Raw genomic sequence first — 25,858 nt, 5'->3', positions numbered from 1 at the left:
TCTGTGACAAGCAAGCAGCAGTCAGGCAGTCAGGCACTTTATTAAAGGAACACTGACATCTGGATTTAGCCTGATTCTAGTTATTTACCGCCAGTTTGTAAATCCTCGCTGAGCGAGGGAGAAACAGCGGATGTAAATGTGCGTCCCTTGTTCTCTCCCATTCACTTGAATGGAAGAGAACAAATGATCCGCGATGCTGGATTGAGCATCACTGGATCGCAGGCTCGGGTGCTGCATCGACTGTGTATATGCACCATTAGCTAGTGCAACTTGGAGTGGTTCTGTTGTTTCTGGTGAATCCCAGCAGCCCCTGTTACATGATAGCAGTGCCAATCTCAGGGACCAACTTCATGCACAGAACTAGTCCTATACAAGGCAGTGCAGCCTCTCACATCACATCCGATTTTGCATACAATTGCCAGTAGTGTTGAGCTAATTGAATTGCACTTGTTTGATTTCTGCACTTTTTTTTTATCAAACATTGTGTTTGTTAAAGTTTTTACAGCAAATAATACAAAATCTGGTTATTCTGGAAACTAATCTGTTTTATGTCATAAATTGGCACATGTGTAGATTTTTACTAAAAGGTATACAATCATGGGTTAAAACATACCAGAATTGGGCTTCAAATTTAAAGCCAAAGGTAACAGGAAATGAAGAGCCGTTTTCGGAGCCAAAAGAGCCGGCTCACCAAAAAATTGCATTTTACCCATCACTACAAAACACAAGTGGAACCGAGCCTAAATACCGCTATGGGCTCATGATAAACAATGTATTGCAGGTGCTGACATCACGTGACTAGGTCACTGACACAGGACAGTTGTACAATGCAGAGTATGCACTAACCACTAGGGGGCACTGGCAGGTTCTGTAGTCCTTGTATTCTACCGTATTTGTATGGACTAGAGACCCGGGACAGGCCTTTGTCCATTACACAGCACAAGTTATAATATATGTCTGTAGGACGGCAAACCCGAAGAACATTGCACAGGACTGCACGGAGAGTCACTTCTGAGGCAGCGCATGATTTCTACGTCACGGGTCGCGACAGTTAAGTCTCAACCAATCAATCACCTAAAGGATCAATCCAACATGCCTATGACTAAATATGCAACCCCTGCTCACCCGTAGAGTAATGGTACAGTCTGCATAAGAACCGAATACATTAGTCGGTATAACAGGACGTGTAATTGCCTGGGTCTCGAGCTCTCCCCTCACACGGAACCAGCAGCTGAAGGGTGAATCGGGCGGCTCTGAAGGCAGGAGCAATCGATGGCAGAGTTCTCGATCCTTTCCTGAGCGTGGCCGGCTAATCCTCAGCGGCAGCCAGACTCCGGCGGAGAGCCCGGAACGCCACACACTTCCATAACTGTCCGCCTGCCGCTGCTGGCCGCTTCCATGGACCATTAACCATGACGGACTACACCGAGGAGCAGCGCAATGAGCTGGAGGCTCTAGAGTCCATTTATGCTGACTCTTTCACCGGTGAGCGGCGAGGTGCTGCAGGGAAGAAGCACTGCGGTGCATAGAGTGGCAGGAACACTGACTGGTGCAGGGGGAAATGTGCACTACAGGGCATTGAGGGGCAGGGGGGATAGCCTGCAGGGGCACAGCCTGGCATTCAGGGGCAGGAAGGACAGCCTGTAGGGGCAGGGGTGCAGCCTGGCATTGAGGGGCAGGAAGGACAGCCTGTAGGGGCAGGAAGGACAGCCTGCAGGGGCACAGCCTGGCATTGAGGGGCAGGAAGGACAGCCTGTAGGGGCAGGGGTGCATCCTGGCATTGAGGGGAAGGAAGGACAGCCTGCAGGGGCACAGCCTGGCATTGAGGGGGAGGAAGGACAGCCTGTAGGGGCAGGGGTGCAGCCTGGCATTGAGGGGCAGGAAGGACAGCCTGTAGGGGCAGGGGTGCATCCTGGCATTGAGGGGAAGGAAGGACAGCCTGCAGGGGCACAGCCTGGCATTGAGGGGGAGGAAGGACAGCCTGTAGGGGCAGGGGTGCAGCCTGGCATTGAGGGGCAGGAAGGACAGCCTGTAGGGGCAGGGGTGCATCCTGGCATTGAGGGGAAGGAAGGACAGCCTGCAGGGGCACAGCCTGGCATTGAGGGTCACGAAAGACACCTTGTGGGGGCAGGGGCACAGCATGGCATTGAGGGGCAGGAAGGACAGCCTGGCATTTATTTGCATGGGGCAACAGCTTGTTGGAATAGGGCAGTGGCACAGCCTGGCATTGAAAGGCAGGGGGAACAGCCTATTGGGACAGGGCAGGGGCACAACCTGTCATGGGGGGGGGGGCACAGCCTGGCAATGAGGGGCATGGGGCACAACCTGTTGGCACAGGGCAGGGGCACAGCCTGGTAATGAGGGGCAGTGGGAACAGCATGTTGGGGCAGGGGCATAGCCTGGCATTAGGTGGGTGTAGCCTGGCAGTTGGCGAGTACTAAATCTGAAATCTGACTTGTTCTAACCGTGATGTAGGCTGGTACATGCCTAGAGGGCAATTGCCCTGTATGACCCGACACATTATGGAGCCAATCATTTCTGCACCTTCGTTTTTTCCTTCCCCTATTCCCAGAGCCTTAACCTTTTCCCCCCGGGATTAGTGCTACGGTAGATGTGAATGGCTTAATTTGTTGTATTCTATAATGGACTGAAAAGTGTGTAAACCTGAATGTCTGAATCCCAGCATTATTTCTCGGTGCATGACGTGGTAATGTGACCCTCCAGGTCGGCACGATTACCGTCATACTGCACGTGTGTAAACTTTTTTTTATATTTTAGCGTTATAGAAGTCTCTTCGCTTTTCCATATTTTTTCCCCTTTGTGTCTCCAGTTTCTGAGCCCTGTAATATTATTTTGCTCCCAGTGAAGTTCTGAGGACTCCCCAAATTGATACCAATAATAACTATCCATCATATCCGCTCCTGTGGCCAGAGCTGCACATCTCTGGGCTTTTGATTACAAAGATTACTTGGGTCTTTCTACCCCAACCGATCTGCTTGCAATTAAAAGGGCACTCAAATATTAAGAAAAAAAAAGTTTAGTTACTCTTTCAAATGCCACTGTAAGAGATTGACAGCGGCATTTACATGGTTAAACAGCAGCTCCGGTCATGTGATATAGACAGATTCTGGCTGTTTAACACACTATTTGTTTTATTAGGTGATGTACTACTATAGAAAGTGGGGAATAATTCCAAGTGCAGGTTAACCGCAGCATTTAACAGGTTAACAGCTTAAGGCGAAGCTTCTCTCCATCTATGGCTGTTACCAGAGTCCCAGCCATCATCTGTTGGAAGGGATGCAGTCTCGGCATGTGAGCCCGCATCAAAGCCAGGGAGGCAACTTATGATGGACATAGTCTGTCATAAGTCATTAAACCAAGTTCAGGCGCTCGTGCATCATGGCGTGGCCAAACATTAAAGGGAATCCGTCACCAGGTTTTTGCTCCTCCATCTGAGAGCAGCATAATGTAGAGACAGAGACCCTGATTCCAGCGATGTGTCACTTACGGAGCTGTTTACTGTCATTTTGATACAATCACTGTTCTCTCTGCTGCAGATCTAGCAGTTATACAAAGCGAATGAGAATGTTGGACTATCTGTCAGCAGGCCAAGTAGTCCTCTAATGATAATCTACTGCTGATTAATCGGTGATTGTATGAAAACTACACTAAGCAGCCCAGTAAGTTACACATCACTGGAATCAGGGTCTCTGCCCCTACGTTATTCTGCTTTCAGATTAGGTGTCAAAAACCTGGTGATAGATTCCCTTTAAGTGCACCTTCCCACCAACTTGTTCTCCCTCTTCCTCCACCCTGCCTTTTTATTTGATTGACATCTCTGGCTTCATAGAGCCAGAGAAGGGTGGATATAGAGGGAAAACCAGCAGGGGGAGGTGTATGTAAATGATTGTCCGTGCCATGATACATAAGGGCCTGGACTTGGTTTGAACAGTCACTCTGTGCGGACAGTCCCTTTAATAGTGCACCAGGCTTATCACATACCCTGGCTGTGAATTTGCCATCACATTGGTTCACCTCTTAGTAAATGTTAATAATGTGACTATATTTCTGATGACATTGCATCGGTGTGTGAAAACTATGTGCCGTTTTTGACATTTCTTTTAAAATGATGAAAAAAAGTCTTTGATTCGCTTCCAAGTGTGGGGGAAAAAGGAGAATGGAAATTCTGGTTCTCTGCCAAATTGGAGCATTTTTCACTATCTTTATGTCTGACAAATGTTAGACTTGTTATGGCTTTGGTAAGCCCTATACACCGCTACCATGCAATGAACCTGTGCATTATCTTAAACATGTCATTTCTTCTCTTGCAGTGTTCTCTACAACCCCGGAAAGTTTCTCCATCACTGTGTCGTCAGAAGCAGGAGAAGAAGAAGAAAGTATGTGCATGGATAGCGGTATTATGTGTGTGCACTGTGCTGTTGTGGAGGAAGGGGTGTAGTTCAGATTATTTTTTTTATTATTATTACTATTATTGCTGAGATATGATGAGGCGTGTAAAATCTCTGTATAGAGGCGTACACTCGTGTGTACCCTGCAGTGTAAAGTAAAGGGGAGTCGTATGTTACATCAAACTTTGGAGTTTTCAGCATTTTTATTTTTCATGGATTCAAATGGAAAACATAGTGTTCCAATAACCTATCTACACACTAAAGCCAGCTTTACTCCTTACAATTAGGTGTGCGATCTCGTATGCGATGTGACACGCCCAGGTCGCATATGCGATTTAATGAGATCGCACGTAGGTCGTTCATTTGCTGTCACACGTGCGTTAGTAGTCTATGTTAAATTGATCAATTTTGTGTGCGATCCTTTAGATCATGTGTTCCGTGACGTATGCATTGGGCACCCTTTTTTTTTTTTTGTTTATTGACTTGCCAAGCGTGTGTAATGTGTAGGGATGCGTTTTTACTATGTCATCTGCCATTCAGCTCTGCTACATGGCCACTGACAGCAGACACAGACAGCCATGTAGCAGAGCTGAATGGCCGATGACAGCAGACACAGACAGAGCCGCACAATCAGAATGAAGTCGGGTTAACTTCACCCAACTTCATTGTCATGCTGCGGCTCTGTCTGTGTCGCGTCCTGAATAGCGGTCACCCGTGAAGGATTCACCGGTGACCGCTAAACTCCTGAGTAACTGAATTGAGCAGCACTCTCTCATATACTCAACGATCCCCGATCTCCGGCGCTGCACGGCATTCACACTGCTCCGGCGGCTTTTACTATTTTGAAAAAGCCGGCCGCTCATTAAACAATCTCGTATTCCCTGCTTTCCCCGCCCACCGGCGCCTATGATTGGTTGCAGTGAGACACACCCCCACGCTGAGTGACAGGTGTCTCACTGCACCCAATCACAGCAGCCGGTGGGCGTGTCTATACTGTGCAGTGAAATCAATAATTAAATAATTAAAAAAAACGGCGTGCGGTCCCCCCAATTTTAAAACCAGCCAGATAAAGCCATACGGCTGAAGGCTGGTATTCTCAGGATGGGGAGCTCCACGTTATGGGGAGCCCCCCAGCCTAAAAATATCAGCCAGCAGCCGCCCAGAATTGCCGCATACATTAGATGCGACAGTTCTGGGACTGTACCCGGCTCTTCCCGATTTGCCCTGGTGCGTTGGCAATCGGGGTAATAAGGAGTTATTGGCAGCCCATAGCTGCCAATAACTCCTAGATTAATCATGTCAGGCGTCTCCCCGAGATACCTTCCATGATTAATCTGTAAGTGACAGTAAATAAACACACACACCCGAAAAAAATCCTTTATTAGAAATAAAAAACACAAACATATATCCTGGTTCACCACTTTAATAAGCCCAAAAAAGCCCTCCATGTCTGGCGTAATCCAGGATGGTCCAGCGTCTCTTCCAGCACTGCTGCATGGAGGTGACCGGAGCTGCAGAATACACCGCTGCTCCTGTCAGCTCCACGCAGCAACTGAAGACAGCCGCGCGATCAGCTGAGCTGTCACTGAGGTTACCCGCGGCCACCGCTGTATCCAGTGACAGCGGGTAACCTCAGTGACAGCTCAGCTGATCGCGCTATTCCCTTCATTAGCTGCGTGGAGCTGACAGGAGCGGCTGTGTATTCTGCGGCTCCGGTCACCTTCATGCAGCAGAGCTGGAAGCGACGCTGGACCATCCTGGATTACGCCGGACATGAAGGGCTTTTTTGGGCTTATTAAAGTGGTGAACCAGGGTATATGTTTGTGTTTTTTATTTCTAATAAAGGATTTTTTCGGGTGTGTGTGTTTTATTTACAGTCCCAGAACTGTCGCATCTAATGTATGCGGCAATTCTGGGCGGCTGCTGGCTGATATTGTTAGGCTGGGGGCCTCCCCATAACGTGGAGCTCCACATCCTGAGAATACCAGCCTTCAGCCGTATGGCTTTATCTGGCTCGTATTAAATTTGGTGGGACCGCACGCCGGTTTTTTAAATTATTTAATTATTTATTTCACTGCACAGTATAGACACGCCCACCGGCTGCTGTGATTGGGTGCAGTGAGACACCTGTCACTCAGCGTGGGGGGCGTGTCTCACTGCAACCAATCATAGGCGCCTGTGGGCGGGGAAAGCAGGGAGATTGTTTAATGAGCGGCCGGCTTTTTCAAAATAGTAAAAGCCGCCGAAGCAGTGAGAAAGCCGTGCATCTCCACGCCGGGGATCGGTGAGTATGAGAGAGGGGGTAAGAGGGATAGACTGACATGGACAGAGAGAGAGGGACAGAGATAGTGACGGACTGACAGAGATTAGTGAATGACAGACATTGTGAGGCGCTTCAGAACGCAGCTTTTCAGCTGCGCTCTGAAGCGGACCTTTTTTAAGCTGCGGTGCAGAGCGCACACCTGCGCACATAGCATCAGACACCAAAATCGTATGAGGGATGTCACACGTTTCAATTGACTAGGTTCATACAACAAAACGTCCAATGTATGAGGAATAAACGACGTGTATGCGATCACCGTATTTGCGTTCAATCTTGATCGCACGTAGGTGTCACACGCAAATACGTCACGAACGATGCCGGATGTGCGTCACTTACAACTTGACCCCGACGACGGATTGAAAGATCTATTGAAGCGTGTAAACCAGGCATAATACTCGTGCATAAACACTTCTCGGCTTTATTTCTATTTCCTAAAAGCTCGCAGCGGTGGACATGTTCTTTGACCTCCAGCCAGCAGTGACGCTGCGAGTTTGAAAGTGCTGACCTCATAAACCAACAATGAACTGTATTTAAAGGGGTTCTCCAGGCAGGCATGAAAAATACCAAAGCCAGCTGGTACTCGCCCTCATCTGTGCCAGCTCTCTGCTGCTGCTCCAGTCCATCAAATCGACATCACGGCAGCCAGTCAGTGAGCTCCTTGGCTTATGCCTTCTCTACGCCTGTCGATATCATGTCATTGCTGCAGACAATAAGACAGAGTATCAGGCTGAGTCCGTGCTGGACCCGGGGAGGGATTCAGGGACCATTGTTACTTCAATACATGTTATATCTACAAGAGATGGAGGAAGGTGCACAATGCCTCAGGGGGCATAAAATCATGGCTTTGCTGCTTTTATCCCCACCAAAAGATAATGGTTTTTCGTGCACACCAAATCTAATATAATATGTCAAAGACGTCTATCCATTGTAATGCTCTGTAATTTGCCATCCACTTAGTGAGCAGTTTCCCTTTATCAGAATTCTACCAGCTCTACAGGTTCTGGAACTTCCTTTTATGTGCATACCAGACACTGTTATGTATGCAGTTTATCTCTCCACTTCTGCTCTATTTCTGTCAAAGACCCTCTAACATATAATATTCAGTATGTCTGCGTCTAGAAAAGATCTTTTACAGTTTAAAGGAATCTGTCAGCAGGTTTTTGCTGTCTCATCTGAGAGCAGCATAATGTAGGAAAAGAGAATCTGATTACAACAATGTATCACTTAGATTACTGAACGTAGCAGTTGGCAAACAGAGCTCTTAGGCCGGTTTCACATTTGCGTTGTTTTGACGGAAACGGAATCCGTCACTAATGTAGTAAAAGTTCATTTATTTACAGTGGAAGCGTGACACCATGCATCATACACTACCCGCTTGTGTCCACACGGTGTCGCGCTTCCACTGTAAATAAATGGACTGTACTACATTAGTGACGGATTCCGTTTCCGTCAAAACAACGCAAATGTGAAACTGGCCTTAGATGCAGCATGAAGCAGAGTTCAGATGGCTACCCCACCTACACCCTGCTCTTTGTGTATATTGGGCTTTTTTTGACAGTGAGCTGCTTCTCACAGGAGGGCTTGTGATCAAGCGATTTGGCACACAGCAGCTAGTCTCAGCAATGATAATATCCTAGTGATAAAACCTTCACAGTACGTAAACCGCACACAGGTTAATAAATGACACATAGGGACTGAAACGCAGATATTGGCAATCTCATGCTGTCTTCAGACTACTCAGCAAAAAAACGGCTGACAGATTCCCTTTTAAAGATTTAATATATAATATCTATTTGTTTGTCACACTTAATTACTTTATGGTCAATACAATGCCACAACATCTATTGATTTAAGAGACTGTCGTCCATTTGCATACTACATGTAGTTGTGTGTGCGCAGTGTAGCTCTGATGTCTTGGTTATGGGGACTGCAGTAATAACTTTCTCCATTGTAATTCTCAATTTCAGATGAGATCTGGTTATACACCATGTCGCCTGCACCAACAATTCTAATGTATCACTATCTTTTTATCTTCACCCATAAAATACCTGACTAAAGTGCATTTGCCCTATTACAATAATAAATTTACATTTGTAAAACCCCCTATCCAATGAGTAATAAATAACCCTATTAATAGCATTAGTTTTATATTTATTATGTAAAGCGGATATTTATGTCCACAGTGTGCTGAATTCTTTCACAGTGCTGATAGCACGTAGTTTTCATACGGCTTAGTATTTATAGCTGCAGCGTCGGCAAACTTTTTCCCATACAAGAATTAGGCTATGTGCGCACGTTTAAAAAAGGAGAACAATCGAGTGTATATGCAAATGGAAATTTTTATTATCAAAAAAGGACAAACGCAAGACAGCAATAAAAAAGTTAAAAAAACTACCACTGAATCAAGGGGGGCATATACTGTGATACGAATATACAATGTGGTTAATGTCAATAGCCGTGGGAGAGGTGAACATGTAGAAATACTCTATTAAACCACCAAAATAGGTGCATTTGCATATACACTCGATTGTTCTCCTTTTTTATACGCTACTACGAGTGGTGCATATACTCCGCCAGCGCAAGTGTGCTGGCGGAGTATTTACCTTATGGCTCAACCATTGAGAAATTGTCTCATAATATGTGCTCACGTTGCGTATTTGCATGCATTTAAGCTGCGATCTGCACCGCAGCGTAACTGCATGCGTCCTGCGTCCCCTGCATAATCTATGAAGATTATGCAGGAGCCGTGCGCACGTGGCGTATTAGAGCGTAGCGCTTCGGCTGCTGCCCGAAGCGCGCGTTCTAAGAAGTGACATGTCACTTCTTTCCTGTGCCCTGCCTGCAGTCCCCGCTCTGTCTATGGGAGGGGCTGCAGTCAGAGCGCATGGAATCGGCTTTTTTCTTTCCATTACGGACTCTTTCTGCAGCGATTTGAAGCGCACGTGTGCTGTTCAAATCGCTGCAGAAATTTCTGCAGGGACAAAACGCTACGTGCGCACATAGCCTTACAGAATACACAAGCAAGATTTCACGTAGCATCCCTCCACTAAATCAGATTTATGTTCATCATCATTATGTCACATTATACTTTTTTTTTTTTTTTTTGTTTTATTTTACAGATGTACAAGTAACACTGAAGTTTACTTATGTGGAGTCCTATCCAGATGAAGGTCCTCTTTATGAAATTGTCTCCCAAGAGAACCTTGAAGATATTGATGCATCTGCTGTATTGGCTTTATTAGCAGAGCAGGTTAGTCCTACACTTTAACTTAAGTGGAACCTGCCACCTCTAAAAAACACTATTTATCGCAGAATTATAGGTAAATGGTATTCTCATGTCTGGCAGACTTACTGGAGCAGCAGCTACAAGGAGAATATGAAGTATTATTCTCCCTGCAGCCACTTGTGTCCAGTCTTTGGTGTGTGCAGGGAGATGTAGCAGTCACTACTTCTACACGTTGATGGTGCCGTTATCATTCCCTCACACATTGAACGTGTATATGTACATAGCAGTCTTACAGGGGACTGATTACCGAACTCGTACAGTGAGTTGTGACTGTACCTGCCCCCTGCATCATCAGGCATCTCCATGATCTGCTGAAGTAAATTATTTACAACACTTTTGTACCTTAAATTATATTGAAATTGCAACACATGCCCGTTAAGTTCCTGTCACTTTTGAAAAACATTAGAAAAACATTAGCAGACCTGGCACAAAACTGCTAGTCACAAAATGTTTTCCCAACTTCACTTTGTGCCTCAATTTTTCATTATTTGCAAGAATTTCATATTAGTTTTCGGCACAAACTGATTGAGTGTAGCCCTGTTGGCTCGTTCAGGCAGGCGATTTATATGTCTGAGTGTGCCACGGACAGTACATGGGTTCATCAGTTACACGGGTCAGTGGTCTGCCACATACATTGCTTGGATTTATAAACCATACTAGTGTATGTACATAGTGGGTAGCTCCTGCCGTCATCCATATGCTCATGGGCACACAGAGCTAGGCAGATCTGCTATGTGCAGATGTGCTTAGTACAGCAGTCTGAAGTCTGCCTTTTGGCCCTGTGCGCGCACTGCGTTTTGTACCGCGGATTTGCCGCAGAAAATGTTCATAATCTTGCTGCAGTCCTTCCCCCATCAAAACCTTTGGTAAAAAAAAAATGCTGTGCGCACACTGCATTTTTTTCACCAACAGGTTTTGCTGCGGAATTTCCGCAGCAGAAAAGAAGTAGCATGTCACTTTTCCGCAGGTCCCTACGTTTTGGAGGACTGGCAGATCAATCACCTGCTGACTCTGGGTCGGCGGAGGATTGATCCCCCGGTATCTGGCCAGATGCTGCTCCCCATATAAAGTTCATGGGGAACACAATCTGGCGCAAAGGGGTAGGAGCAAGCGCTTCATACTCACCGATCACCAGTCGGCTGTCACACTGCTCCCGCGGCAGCTCTTTCATCTTCCAAAGCCGGCTGCTCATTAGACTCATAACATATTCACACCTTCCCTGCTCACTGGTGGCTGTGATTGGTTGCAGTCAGACAGCTGTCACTCAGCATGGGGGCGGGTCTGACTGCAACCAATCACAGCCACTGGTGCGCGGGTCTATAGTGTACAGTAAAATAAATTACTGAAATAAAGCAGCCTGCGGTCCCCACAATTTTGATAACCAGCCAAGATAAAGCCTCACAGCTGGGAGCTGGTATTCTCAGGTTGGGGAGCCCCACGTTATGGGGAGCCCCCAGCCTAAAAATATCAGCCAGCAGCCGCCCGGAATTGCCGCATCCATTAGATGCAACAGTCCCGGGACTTTTCCCGGCTCTTCCCGTTGCCCTGATGCGGTGGCAATCGGGGTAATAAGGAGTTAATGGCTGCAGCCCATAGCTGCCACTAAGTCCTAATTCAGTGATGGGAGGTGTCTGAGACACCACCACATCACTAATCTGTAAGTGAAAGTAAATAAACACAAACACCCCAAAAATCCTTTATTTGAAATAAATGACAAAAAAAAAACCTCTTTCACCACCTTATTAACCCAACCAATAACAGCCCTCTGGGTCCGACGTAATCCACACGAGGTCTCAAACGCTTCCAGCTCTGCTACACCTGGCACTCACAGCGAGCGCCATAGACGACGACTGCTCACTGTGAGGGTCAGGCCGCAAGTGAAGTGAGCTGCGCGGGATCAGCGGTGACTTCACTCAGGTGCTTTGCAGTGACAGGTGGAGGACTCTAGCTGTCACTGCACATCAGCTGACTGAACTCACCGCTGATCTGATACTTCACCTTCTGCAGCAAGGCTGCCTCCGGACGCTGGTCTCCTGCTTCCAGGCCAGCTCATGCATATGCAGTTATGCACTGCACAGTCAACCCATAAGTAGTGGCTGCACGGGACACAGCATCGCAAGAGACTTCAGCACCACGGACAGAAGGAGCGGGGACAGGTGAGCATATCCATGTGCTATCAAAATAATGCAGGGCCATACCGCAGCAAAATTACAGCAAATCCACGGTAAAACTGCATACGGATTTCGGGTGCGGTTTGCTTCGTTTTCTTTTTACCGCAGGTACGGTAATCTTTCAGAGTGTTATTTTCTCAAGAAAATTCCATTTTCTAGTGCACACAGGGCCTAAAGACCCCGTTACACGCAACGACGTATCTAACGATATGTCGCGGTCACGGAATTCGTGACGCACATCCGGCGTCGTTAGCTACGTCGTTGCGTGCGACGCTTACGAGCGACTGCTAATGATCCTAAATACTCACCAAATCGTTGATTGTTGACACGTCGTTCATTTTCAAAATATCGTTGCTCGTTCTGGACGCAGGTTGTTCGTCGTTCCTGAGGCAGAACACATCGCTACGTGTGACACCCCGGGAATGACGAACAACAGCGTTCCTGCGTCCTCCGGCAATGAGGTGGGAGTGACGTTAATATGGCTGCTCTCCGCCCCTCCGCTTCTATTGGTGGCCTGCTGTGTGATGTCGCTGTGACGCCGCATGAACCGCCCTCTTAAAGAGGTTGTTTGCCGGTCACAGTGACGTCGTTAGGAAGGTAAGTCCGTTTGACGCGTCCTAGCAATATTGTTTGCCACAGGAAGAGATTTGCCCGTGACGCACGCACGACGGGGGCGGGTGCGATCGCTAGCGATGTCGCTGCGTGTAAAGCAGCCTTTAGTCTCATCTAATGAATGATAACTGCCGACCTTTTTGTTTTTATGAATTAAGTGCAATTAGAACCGACTACAAGTAACTCTCCAATCTCTTGTAGACTCAGGAGAACCTGGGAATGGTGATGATTTTCACTTTAGTGTCTGCTGTTCAAGATAAATTAAATGAAATTATAGACCAAATAAAAAACAGGAGAGACGAGGAGAAAATAAAGAAGGAAAAGGAGGCGGAAGAAGCAGAAAAGGTAACACTATAGAAAACTGCACCGTGAATGTGAGCGGTTAGAAGTCCAGCCGTGGCTGAATGACTTCACACTGACACAAATTGCGGTGTTCACTAAGTTTGTGAGGCCTTTTAGTTCAAGTTTCTTTGGTTATTGAAATAGAATTCTCAGCATTTTATAATTTGGTACTGTTATTGAGAAAGTGTTAACCCTTATTTTCCAACAATCCTGTGCTTTGGCCTGGCATGCTGGATGGCAGATCCTAACAGACGACCGTGCCTGGGAGTTTAGCACAGTTTTCTGTTATTGTTTATCCACCTGCTTTTTGAGCATTGACCACAGGTTTAACGTCTTCGTTTTTTCCTCCTTTCCTCCCAAGAGCCTTTTAATGGGTTTTTTTTTATTCTTTCATCAATGCAGCCATATGAGGGCTTGTACTTTGCTGGACGAGTTGTACTTTTGAATGATCCCATTCAACTTATCGTGTACTAGAAAATGGGGAAAATATTCCAAGTGTGGTGAAATTGCAAAAAAAAAAAAAGCGCAATTCCACAGTGGCGGCGTTCTTTCAATTCAAGTAGTGGAAAAATGTAATGTTTTTATTTTTCGAGAATTGGGGCTCAGTGATGGCTTATTTTTTGCGCCCTGAGCTGACTATGTTACAGACACTATTTTGAGGTAGATGCGATGTTTTGATCGCCTCTTATTGCAATGTTGTGGCCGCCAAAATACACTGGCGTTTTAGAATTATGCTGTTCTCTTTTCAGATGAATTTATCTTATATTTTGATTGGACATTCATTTCTGAATGCATAGATATCATATGTTTTTGTTTTGGTTTTTTTTTTCAGGAGGGTGATTTGATTTTTTTTTTTTTTTTTTTTTTTTTCCCCCCTTATGTTTAAACTTTTTTTTTCCACCTTTTTATTGTATTTACTAGTTCCCTTAGGGAATTTGAAAGTGCAATCATCTAGTCGCCTGTGCTGCACAGAGCAGTGCATCAGCCCTGCTCTGTGCAGCAGAAGTCATGATCTCCTATGAATGCCATGACAGACACGGGTCACCAGCTGCACCTGGGGCTGCCGATGGGGTGCGTTATATCCTGCTATCAGAGATACACCCATGACTGTTTAGTGGCACATGTAAGCTGATCAAATCAGCCAGCAAGTGCAGGGAAAGATGCGGGCTCGGTGTGTGAGCCTGCATGAAAGCAAAGGACATGAGCTATGACTTACTGGTATGTCATAAGTCGTGAAGGGATTAAATAAAGTTGGTTCAATGATCCTTTTAGTTAATTCTTACTTGTGACATGGTGCTCCATTAAGAAGCATTGTTCGTCACCAAGTTGCTTGTGGATTGTTGAGAGGAGTTGTTCTAGTTGGATGGTTAGATTCCATTTCCTATCCTGGGCAATGTTTTTAGCCTAAATTGTGACTGCTCAATCATTGGATGAAAAGTAACCCCACACATGAACGGTCTCTGCATGCTTTACTGCTGGCCTGACCCAAGACTAATAGCGCTCCCCTTTCTTCTTCGCACAATCATTCTTCCAGATGTCTAACCAGTCTGAAGGAGACTTCATCAGAGACGACCTCTAAACCTCTGCAGTGCAATCCCTGTACATGTGAAGTTATTTTCTTATGAAATGACTAGAATTTGTACTTCAGTAACCAAATATCTGACGAAATGATCAAACACTGAAGCTGCAAACTTTCTGAAAACCAAAATTTGTCTCAAAACTTTTGGCCATGAACGTTCACAAAGCATTAACCCTTTAAGGCTATGTTCCCACGATGAGCTTTTTGTGAGTTTTTTTTACACTGCTTGTTTTCCTTGCGTCGGAAACACAGCATCTTAAGGCCCTGTCACACACAGACATAAATCTGCGGCAGATCTGTGGTTGCAGTGAAATTGAGGACAATCAGTGCCAGGTTTGTGGCTGTGTACAAATGGAACAATATGTCCATGATTTTACTGCAACCACAGATCTGCCAAAGATTTATCTCTGTGTGTGACGGGGCCTTTACAGTTCCAGCAAAGTGGATTGTGCTTCTTTTCTATGCTGCGTAAACACACGTGGAGCGGTTTTCAAATCTGCAGCATGTCCGTTTTTGTTAAGGATATGCTGAGTTTTCTGCGCAAATTTTCCCATACACTTGCATTAAGAGCAGAAAATCCACAGGTAAAAAAACATGCATTTTTAGTGCATTTCCGCTGCAGAGTTGTATAAAAAAAAATGCATGTAATGCACACCTAAGGCTGTGTGCACACGATGCGTTTTTTACCGCGGAAACGCTGCGTTTTGAACCGCAGCGTTTCAGTGGCAAATTGCATGCGTTCAGCTTTCCCAGCAAAGTGTATGGGAAAGCTGAAAAATCCGTGCACATGCTGTGTTTCTTTCCGCAGCGTTTTGGATGCCAAAAATCGGTGCGGAAAGAAAAGCAGCATGTCACTTCTTTTGTGCGTTGTGGCTGCGTTCTCTCCCCCATTGAAATCAATGATGTGGGGTCAGAACGCAGCCACAACGCATGGACCTGCTTTTTTGTTGCGGTCCGCGGCCTTTGTCGGCACGCCAGAACGCAGGCATTTACCTGGAAGTGAGGTCAAGAGGCTTCCTGTTGACCTCACTTCCTGGCAAAGCCCCCGGTGTCGCCAAAGTGCCCGCCCCGACCCCCCTCCCGAAAATCCAACATGGCCGCGCGCACAGTAGCGCACCGGCCGCCCTGCTCCTATGATTTCTGTCGCATGTGCAATAACACATGCGACAGAAAACTGTTCCCCAGGCCCTGCCCGTTCACCCCCTATTCCCCCCGGTGTCATACATACCTGTCCGGTCGCAGCGCTGATCCCCCGCGGCCCCCTCCTCCTTCAGTGCACGCTGGCCGGTCACATGAGCAGAGCAGCTGACAGCCAGCACAGTGTTCAGTGTGAGCTGTGCTGGCTGCTCGCACTCTGCAGCTGTGACCCGGGGAGAGTGGGTGCAGATTTTTGCACCCACTCTCCTCAAATGGAGGGTCTGCCCTCCTAGAAAATGGGGGATACGTTTCCTGAACGTGCCCCCATATTCTAGAAGGTCCAGAGGCGACGTGGGACATCCATATGGATTTCTGCGGACCCATTTTTTTTTATTAAATTGGAGAACAAGGGAATGATTTGGGGAGTGTTTTTTCTAATAAAACATTTTTTGTTGTCTTTTTTTGCTTTTGTTTACTGTCAATTAGTTATGTCGGGTATCTGATAGACGCCGTGACATCACTAATTGCTGGGCTTGATGCCAGGTGACATTACACATCTGGTATCAACCCCATTTATTACCCCGTTAGCCAACGCACCAGGGCGCGGGATGAGTTGGGGCGAAGCGCCAGGATTGGCGCATCTAATGGATGCGCCACTTCTGGGGCGGCTGCGGCCTGCTATTTTTAGGCTGGGAAGAGTCCAATAACCATGGCTCTTCCCACCCTGAGAATACCAGACCCCAGCTGTCAGCTTCACCTTGGCTGGTGATCTAATTTGGGGGGACCCCACGTTATTTTTTTTTTATTCTTTATTTATAAATAAAAAAAAAAACATGGGGAGCCCTCCAAATTGATCACCAGCCAAGATGAAGCTGCCAGCTGTGGTTTGCAGGCTACAGCTGTCTGCTTTACCCTGACTGGCTATCAAAAATAGGGGGGACCCCACGCCATTTTTTTCATTTTTTTTTTTTTTTTTTTTTTTTTATTGGATAAATACTAAGCTAGGCACCCTTTAGTGCCACATGAAAGGTACTAAAGGTGCCAGCTTAGAATATGCAGGCGGGGGTAGGACGTTCTATATATTTGACATCCCTTCATCCATTGACGCTTTTTAGGCTGTGTGTCCACAATCAGGGTTTGCAGCGTTATGGGCGCTGAGTGTTTTCCCTGCGTCCATAACGCTGCGTTGTGCAGTAGAAGCACAGTGGAAGGATTTTTGGAGATCCCATGCCCACTGTGCTTCTTTTCTCCGCAGCATAAACTGACCGGTAGCGTGGCTTCCCGAGCCTCAGCATGTCAATTTATGCTGCGGAGACGAGAGTGTTCTCTGCAGGTAGCATAGAGCTCCACAGCAGCCTGAACCCAAATCGTGGGCATGGGCAGCTGCAGGAAGGCTGACACTGTGTACTAGACGCCGTGTCGCTGGATCATGGCCACATAGCCTTAGGCCCCTTTCACACGTCAGTGATTCTGGGACGTTTGTGCTTTTTTTTAAACGTACCAGGATCACTGACATACGCAGACCCATTATAATGAATGGGTCTGCTCACACGTCAGTGATTTTTCACTGCACGTGTCTCCATGCGGCGTACCCGCGTGTGCGTGATTGCCGCACGGAGACATGTCCATTTTTTTCTGGCATCACTGATGTCCCACGGACCACGCAGTGGTGTGATCCGTGAAACACGTGCCAGAAAAAAACGTGCTTTTAAAATAAACATTTTAACTCACCCGGCTCCAGCGATGTCCTCTGCAGCCCGTCCTCCCTGTTCCTTCTGTGCCGGCTCATTATTGTCGCGCATATTCATGATGCACGACACAGCCGACCCGGAAGCAGCTGCTGCGGGGGTCAGCGCCGGCCGGATGCTGCACCGCGGGAGCGATCAGCACCATGGAGAGCGGGAGCGGGTGCAGGTGAGTTAATCTCTAAGTGCAATCACGGGCCACGGAGAACGGAGCCCGGATTGCACTTAGACAACCCACGTGTGCCGTGATTCACGGCACACGGAGGGACATGTGCGTGTTTTACACGCCAGTGAAAAACGTCAGTGTTTTTCACTGACATGTGAAGCGGGCCTAAAAGTGAGAATATTGTTGCTACAGCAACATTTTGGGTGAAGTAGCTGTGGATTCAAAATGCTTAATATACTCCTGAATAAAATCCTTGATGGGTGCAGATTCCAAAATGGGGTCACTTGTGGGGGTTTTCTGACGTATAGGTACCTAAGGGGCTTGGTGCGCGAAGTTTATTTCAACTTTTCCAAAATTCAAATGGTGCTCCTTCCATTCCAAGCCCTCCCATTTATCCAAACAGAATGTGGAGAAGGAAATGACATCACAGGTTTTTTTTTCCAAAGGTCTGTGTTCAACCAACTTTATTATCACTGACAAGTCTTAAAAAACGCACCTAAAAAAACGCATGAAAAACGCATGAAAAACGCATGCGTTTTCGATGCGTTGTTTCTCAAAAAGCATTGTTTACAATTCTCCCCTCTGCCAGAGGGTGCGTTTTTTTCCGCGCGGAAAAAAAAGCAACGTGTACACATACCCTAAGAATGTTAATAATATTTTGTCCAAAACCAGTTATCAGGAAGGTTAAGAAAACAAAGCCGTTTTATGTAAAGCATGACACAACAAATAGAGACAACAAAAAATGAGGTGTCAAAAAAGCATGTAAGAAAAATAAAAATGCTCACAAAAACACAATAAGGTAACATAATTTACATAGATGTAGAAATAGTGCAGACATTCTGCAACATCAAAAAACGCATCGAAAGCCAATATTGGAAATTATGCCTGTGGGTTTCTTGATTCAACATTTTATTTATTTATTTTGCAATCACCATATTCCAAGACTTATAATTTAGTTTTGAAGCATTTTTTTAATTATACCTTTTTTTGGATACGTGTAACCTGTTGAGTCATTCTTATCTTCTTCTCTTTTTTTTTTTGTTTTTGTTTTTTATATTGTTTACCAGTACAGCAATACCAAATGTATATAGATTTTGTGAAGTTTATACGAGAATCTAAATATAACACCCTCGATGCAACTGTCACTCGTTACAGCATTATATAAGCCTTTGCATGCAAGAAGTAATCCCTTCAGTGAACCATGCCTCGAATCCCTGAAACACGATTGCAAGGTGCTGATGGTGTTGTCATGGCATTCGGGGGGGTCTACCGAAGGCCTTTATATCTGCCATGTCTATAAGCTATTTCACATAGAATAGCCACAGACAATGATACAATTCATAATTGTATTCTCATTAAAAAAAATCATAAACTGTGAGAAAAATGACAAGAGGAATGGGTCTGTACACAGCAATTTAGCACCAAAACAGTCAAAAGAGATTATAAATATCAAAATTAATCATTTAAGGTGCAGCAAGAATATAGGCCACTGGATGGTAATAATAATGTATATTAAATTAATAAACAATGGCAGCTACACATGATTATTATAATATAAAGTGCAAAGTAGTATAGTATCAATTATAATAGCAGCAAGGTGCAATAGAGGATACTAAATATGTAATACTAGCAGCTTAAATTAAAGTGCACTGCATGTGCAAATGACACTGAATTAAGTAAAGAGCACCATTGAATAATAGCTGAATGATTAATAAATAATACATATAAATTTAGTAACAGCCAAAATCTGATTGTACATATCCCATAAATGATCCATATTCAATACGATGTGTAGAAATCATCATGCCAAGATCTATGTATACATAGTATATCAGGACCATTGGGTCAGACAAAAGTAATTACCTGAGGCCATGACTGTAACAGCTGTGTTGACGCCAACTCCCAACCCTACGCGCATTTCGGCGTCCCTTCGTCGGGGGGGGGGATGGTTCAGTGCCATTAGCACATACAGTGGAGAGGCAAAAAGGGCGGAGCGCACCACTACAATGAAAAATGAATGAGTCAAAAGAAGGTGCACCCTGGTGCAGGGAGGAAGACAAGTGCAAAAAAAGGGGACAGATCCTGCACACAAAATCAGGGGCACACTGGGTGAATACAATAAACAAAGAACACCTTTATTGGGTACATAGCAATGACATGTTAAAAACATTAAAAACAAACATGAAGACAAGAAACATCCATTTGGCGGAGCCAAGCCCAAAAATATCACACCAAAGTACCAATATGTATATGAGGAAAAAATCAAACCGCATAAATAGTATAAAATACACTAAATTTGTGCAGTATCAAATATCATATGTCATGAGAATCCTCTGGTGATATTATAGCATAATCAACCTGCGTAAATAAAGTGCATAAAGCCTATATCATGAAGCCAACAAGGAGCCAAGTATATTGGTGGCTATAAATGGTTGATGTACATGCAGTCACAGCGGACATAGATGCCCTGGGAAAACCAGTAAGTAAACGTGATATCACAATAGCGAAATGGCACCAGAGCATATGTGCAACAAGGTGGTAAAAACACAATCACTGTGGCGCAAAAGCATATATAAGCCCAAAATAAGAGGGCATAAACATTCAGCCAAGGGGTGCAAACCTATGTGAGCCGGAGATGGAAAACGGAAAGCTCCAAGGGCTGCATGGTGATACAATCAATACCAAAATATGGCATGAGAAGCAGGGCAAATAGATGGTGACAAGGGGGTCACCAGAGGGAAATGAAGGAGGTCAAATGCACATGGCCTGAGGTGGGGCAAGGCAAGAGTAACCGCTCAAAGTGGACGGCCCGACGCGTATCGCCGCAAGGGCGGCTTCATCAGGGAAAGTAAAACAAATACCCAACGGAGGAGTATATATGTACATAAATAAATTAGGTGAACACACGCACCTGTGCAGCAGCAAAGCAGGGTGCAATCAGCGCTGTGCAACATCACATGGCAATATGGTGGCATGATGATCAGCCGGCCGGGAGTGAGGCCACAATACTGGCGCGATAGTGTGGTCTGCGCGCCTGCGCAGTACATGGGGACGGAATGGCAAGAGGATCAAAAGAAAAACTGCTGAGCACAGAGCAGGAGGAGCGCGCATGCGCAGAATATGTAAACAAGACGCACATGGTGGAGTCGGCGCGGTGCAGAGGTACAAAACCACCGCGTCAGATCGCCCACTGTTAGCAATGATAGCACACGGGTTCACAAAGAATAACCCTGTGTGTGAGGGCATCTCCCACCTGAGGGCAGAACAATGGGAGGATACCAACAAGAAAAGGACCAGATAATAAATAGAAATATAATAACTTTATAATGGAAAAACAGTGTGGGCCCACACAGACAGACATGTTAGTATGAGAAGACTCATACAAAGATCAATATATATAATGGATATGACCCTATCTATGCAGTAATTGCATGAGGAAAAATAAGGCAATATAGACAGTTATTAATGGGCATTTTAAACCTAAGCCATTTTTTATTGTTGTATAGCAAAGGCGGATGTACCAGTCAAAGAAAATAGCCAGACATGAAATGAATCATGGCACATACGATGGTGCATAAGTATGATGAAAACTTATGCGCAAAATGGTACAAATGAGCTGCAAATAGTACAGGCAAGCACGCACGTGCCCACATACCCATGTACGCATGTGCGTGCCCGGCATTGCGCAAAAGTAACAGCAGGGTGGCCACAATTGGGACACAAAACCCATTATAACAATAGTAATATGTTTATAGCTGTACAGAGAAAGCATGTAAAAATGGTCACAATTGGGACAAGCTGCCCATAGTGACGATGATATATTTGATACTGCACAGAAATATCGAATGTGTCGCCACAATTGCGGTATAATACCCATAGAAACAATGGCAATACACTTAATGCTGCGCCGAAGTATCATAAAGACAAATGTGTCATAACAACTAAGGACACTTGCAGGTGAGCAACCAGATGGCATGATAACAAGAGAACGGAATTCAGGATGCACGAAGATTTTGGTATTGATTGTATCACCATGCAGCCCTTGGAGCTTTCTGTTTTCCATCTCCGGCTCACATAGGTTTGCACCCCTTGGCTGAATGTTTATGCCCTCTTATTTTGGGCTTATATATGCTTTTGCGCCACAGTGATTGTGTTTTTACCACCTTGTTGCACATATGCTCTGGTGCCATTTCGCTATTGTGATATCACGTTTACTTACTGGTTTTCCCAGGGCATCTATGTCCGCTGTGACTGCATGTACATCAACCATTTATAGCCACCAATATACTTGGCTCCTTGTTGGCTTCATGATATAGGCTTTATGCACTTTATTTACGCAGGTTGATTATGCTATAATATCACCAGAGGATTCTCATGACATATGATATTTGATACTGCACAAATTTAGTGTATTTTATACTATTTATGCTGTTTGATTTTTTTCCTCATATACATATTGGTACTTTGGTGTGATATTTTTGGGCTTGGCTCCGCCAAATGGATGTTTCTTGTCTTCATGTTTGTTTTTAATGTTTTTAACATGTCATTGCTATGTACCCAATAAAGGTGTTCTTTGTTTATTGTATTCACCCAGTGTGCCCCTGATTTTGTGTGCAGGATCTGTCCCCTTTTTTTGCATTAGCACATACAGTGCACTTTAATTTGCATAATGTTTTTAAATCTATGTAATTCTGGGTATTCTTCCATTTATTTTTCTGTAAATAATTGTATGCATACATGGCCGGTATTGTAACAGTTGAGCGTCCCGCCATGATTCGAATTGTAGCGGGCGTTACTCTGACGTGGCATTTCACTTGTATATAGGGAGGCTTCTTTGGAGCTGATGACATACTGTTTCTTTTATGTCCTGATGGAGACGGACGTCTCTGAAACGCGACGACCTGTAAAAATAATAAAGAAATATTTTTTCAATATCGCATTGGAGTATTAGCGCGGCATATACCCGATTTTTCTCCTACTGTATTATATGTTCTACTCATCGGGGCTGCAGCTGATTCCACCATTACATGTGCTTCATAGGGGTTGTGACTCACACTCACCTTTTCAGGTTGTGAATCTTAACCCTTGCAAGGTTTAATTTCTCTATCGGGTAAGACCCTATTGCGCTTCTTTTTTCCACAGTATTATCTGAATCTCACCAGCTAGGTGATTGGTATTCCTTAGCTTCTGGGAAGAGTTAGTTGGGCAGCATGTTTCAAGATGTTATGTCATGACTTGTGTCTGCTTAGCTGATCCATAGACCACAATGTTTATCTGCAACTATTAATTCTCCTAGAAACGTTTCCATGGGACTCCTGTTACAATTGAAAACTTCCTTAATTGGAAAGCCAAATTTGATACAGAGATGATAGAAATGAGGCGAAAAAGACAAAAGGAAGAGGAGCAAGCGGGAAAAAGTAAATTATCCGGTAAGTCTCCAACGCGGTCCTCACTCATTTGGATAATGTATCATAGACAGATGTGGTGTACCACAGTATGCAGTGCATCATCTTCATCACAATGCAAGGGGGAGGCGTGATTAACCCCTGTCCGCATTAGGATGCGAGTTATTGTTCTGGGAAGGGGTCCAAAGGTGTGGAGGCCACTCAATATCCCCATTACATAGTGAAGCTCTGGCCGTAGCTGTAAACCATTTTAACTGCCACTTGGTAATCTCTGCCAAAGGTGTTTAACAGAAACATGTGGAGCACCCCACACGCAGCGGTTGACTACCATCAGCACTGGGCGAGGTGGTTGCGGGGTACCAATGATTAACTATGACAGCCAGAAGTCTGCTAAAGACTCCTGTGGCTGTCCTTTCAGTCTTCCTGTAAAGCCTTTTTCCTTCCATCAAAAAAAATAATTTTTTATCTTTGCATTCATAAATGTGCTATATTAACCCCTTCATGATCTGACATACATTTACCTGATTATTATTAATTATTATTAACCCCTTCAGCCCCCGGGCATTTTGCGTTTTCTTTGTCGCTCTATTGGGAGACCCAGACAATTGGGTGTATAGGCTATGCCTCCGGAGGCCGCACAAAGTACTACACTTAAAAGTGTTAAGCCCCTCCCCTTCTGCCTATACACCCCCCGTGCTCCCACGGGCTCCTCAGTTTTTTGCTTTGTGCGAAGGAGGTCAGACACGCACAGCTCCACAGATTGGTCAGCAGCAGCTGCTGACCATGTCGGATGGAAGACAAGTGGGCCCATATAGGGCCCCCAGCATGCTCCCTTCTCACCCCACTCTTGTCGGCGGTGTTGTTAAGGTTGAGGTATCCATTGCGGGTACGGAGGCTGGAGCCCACATGCTGCTTTCCTTCCCCATCCCCCTCAGGGCTCTGGGCGAAGTGGGATCCTATCGGTCTCCAGGCACTGAGACCGTGCTTCATCCACAACTCCTGTGGAGACTGCTGGATAGGAGCCGGGTACCGTTCAGGGACATGGCCCTGCTACGTGAAGGTACTCTGTATCCCTGTGGGGACCGCGCACGGCAACACCTCAGCCTTGCTGGGTGTGCTAGTGCACCGGGCCGCGGCGCTGACCGGGTTAAATGTGCCATTACACACTCAGCGTCGCTGAGTGTGTTTATATGTAGGGGCTACCGCGCTAACCGCCGCTGCCATGGGAAACTGCGGCGCGGCTGGGACTTGTAGTTCGCCGGGGACTTCGGCGTGTACCGCGCTTTTACGGCGGACACGCTTATACTCGAGTCCCCGGCTTGCTTGCGGCCTAGTTTTCCCTTTCTCCCGCCCTCAGCCCTGACAGGCAGGGGGAAGGGCGGGACGCTGCACGGAACGAGCAGCACTGAGGGCTGGAGTATGATTTGCATACTCCACCCCCCCTCACTGTGCACAGTGCGGGCACCAGTTCCCGCACTTTCTCGGCCACGCCCACGGTTCCCTCCTCTCGTCAGGACGCCGCAGCCATTCCTGTCAGCTCCTCCGACGCTGCAGAGAGGGATTAACCCTGGGAGACCCAGACACGGTCTCTGGTGGCCTCACAACCGTTTTAAAGCGGGTGGTAAGCAGCACCTGTTGGTGCTAGCCCCATGGTGCTGTAGTGTATTGATACATTATTTGTTTATAGTATATACTCTACACTGTATGAGCACAGTTCATTCTGGCTATATACCCTATTGTGTTACACTGGGAAAACAATAGCATGGCGCCCACAAAAGGCAGGGGTGCCAAAACACAGGCTTATTATGCTGCCTGCGCCGCATGTATGACCCCACTACCGGCAGGTTCCACTGACCCTCATTGTGTGCACTGTTCGGCCCCTGTGGCACTTATTCAGCCAGAGCCTCTGCTAAGAGGGGCCCAGGGGGAGCCACCTGTTGACACTGTCCAGGTGACGGGGACTGAGTTTGCAAAACTCTCTGAGACTATGGCTAAGATACTAGAAGCCTTGCAGTCCAGGCCGGTATCTCAGCAAAGGGACTCTGTTGAATCATTGTCCCCTGACCCCCCTCAGTTGGTCCAACAATGTCCTCCCGGGGTATCTCCTACATCCCAGGCTGAGGGTTATGACTTAGACCCCAGTCCCAGACCGAATAAGCGGGCTCGCTTAGAATTTCCCTCGACATCATATTGTTCAGGGTCTCAGCGGGGGGAATCTCTGGTTGATGATGCGGAGACAGCTGATCAGGATTCTGATCCTGAGGGCGCTCTCAATCTTAATACTCCAGACGGGGACGCCATAGTGAACGATCTTATTGCGTCCATCAATCAAATGCTGGATATCTCTCCCTCAGCTCCTCCGGCGGAGGAGTCAGTGTCTCAGCAGGAGAAATTCCGTTTCAGGTTCCCCAAGCGTACACCGAGTATGTTTCTAGACCACTCTGATTTCAGAGAGGCAGTCCAGAATCACCATGCTTGTCCAGATAAGCGTTTTTCTAAGCGCCTTAAGGATACACGTTATCCTTTTCCCCCTGACGTGGTTAAAGGTTGGACTCAGTGTCCCAAAGTGGATCCTCCAATCTCCAGACTGGCGGCTAGATCCATACTTGCAGTGGAAGATGGGGCCTCGCTCAAAGATGCCACTGACAGGCAGATGGAGCTCTGGTTGAAATCCATCTATGAA

At 46.1% G+C, this 25,858-nt stretch overlaps 1 protein-coding gene across 1 annotated transcript in view; it reads left to right on the top strand.

Annotated features, from left to right (window-relative positions):
* Window positions 1-1,208: 1,208 nt before the first annotated feature.
* Window positions 1,209-25,858, top strand: part of RWDD1 (RWD domain containing 1) — a 41,077-nt gene continuing 16,427 nt past the window's right edge. The window contains exons 1-5 of the mRNA XM_075338328.1: window positions 1,209-1,485; window positions 4,332-4,397; window positions 9,852-9,982; window positions 13,003-13,146; window positions 23,067-23,199. Coding sequence (XP_075194443.1) covers window positions 1,413-1,485; window positions 4,332-4,397; window positions 9,852-9,982; window positions 13,003-13,146; window positions 23,067-23,199 — 547 coding nt within the window. The 5' untranslated portion in view covers window positions 1,209-1,412. The remainder of the gene's footprint in view (window positions 1,486-4,331; window positions 4,398-9,851; window positions 9,983-13,002; window positions 13,147-23,066; window positions 23,200-25,858) is intronic.

Source organism: Anomaloglossus baeobatrachus, chromosome 3 (genome assembly GCF_048569485.1).
Source record: "Anomaloglossus baeobatrachus isolate aAnoBae1 chromosome 3, aAnoBae1.hap1, whole genome shotgun sequence".
Lineage (NCBI taxonomy): Eukaryota > Metazoa > Chordata > Amphibia > Anura > Aromobatidae > Anomaloglossus > Anomaloglossus baeobatrachus.
Note: the sequence above shows the minus strand (reverse complement) of the source record. Positions and strands in the feature narration are given on the sequence as shown.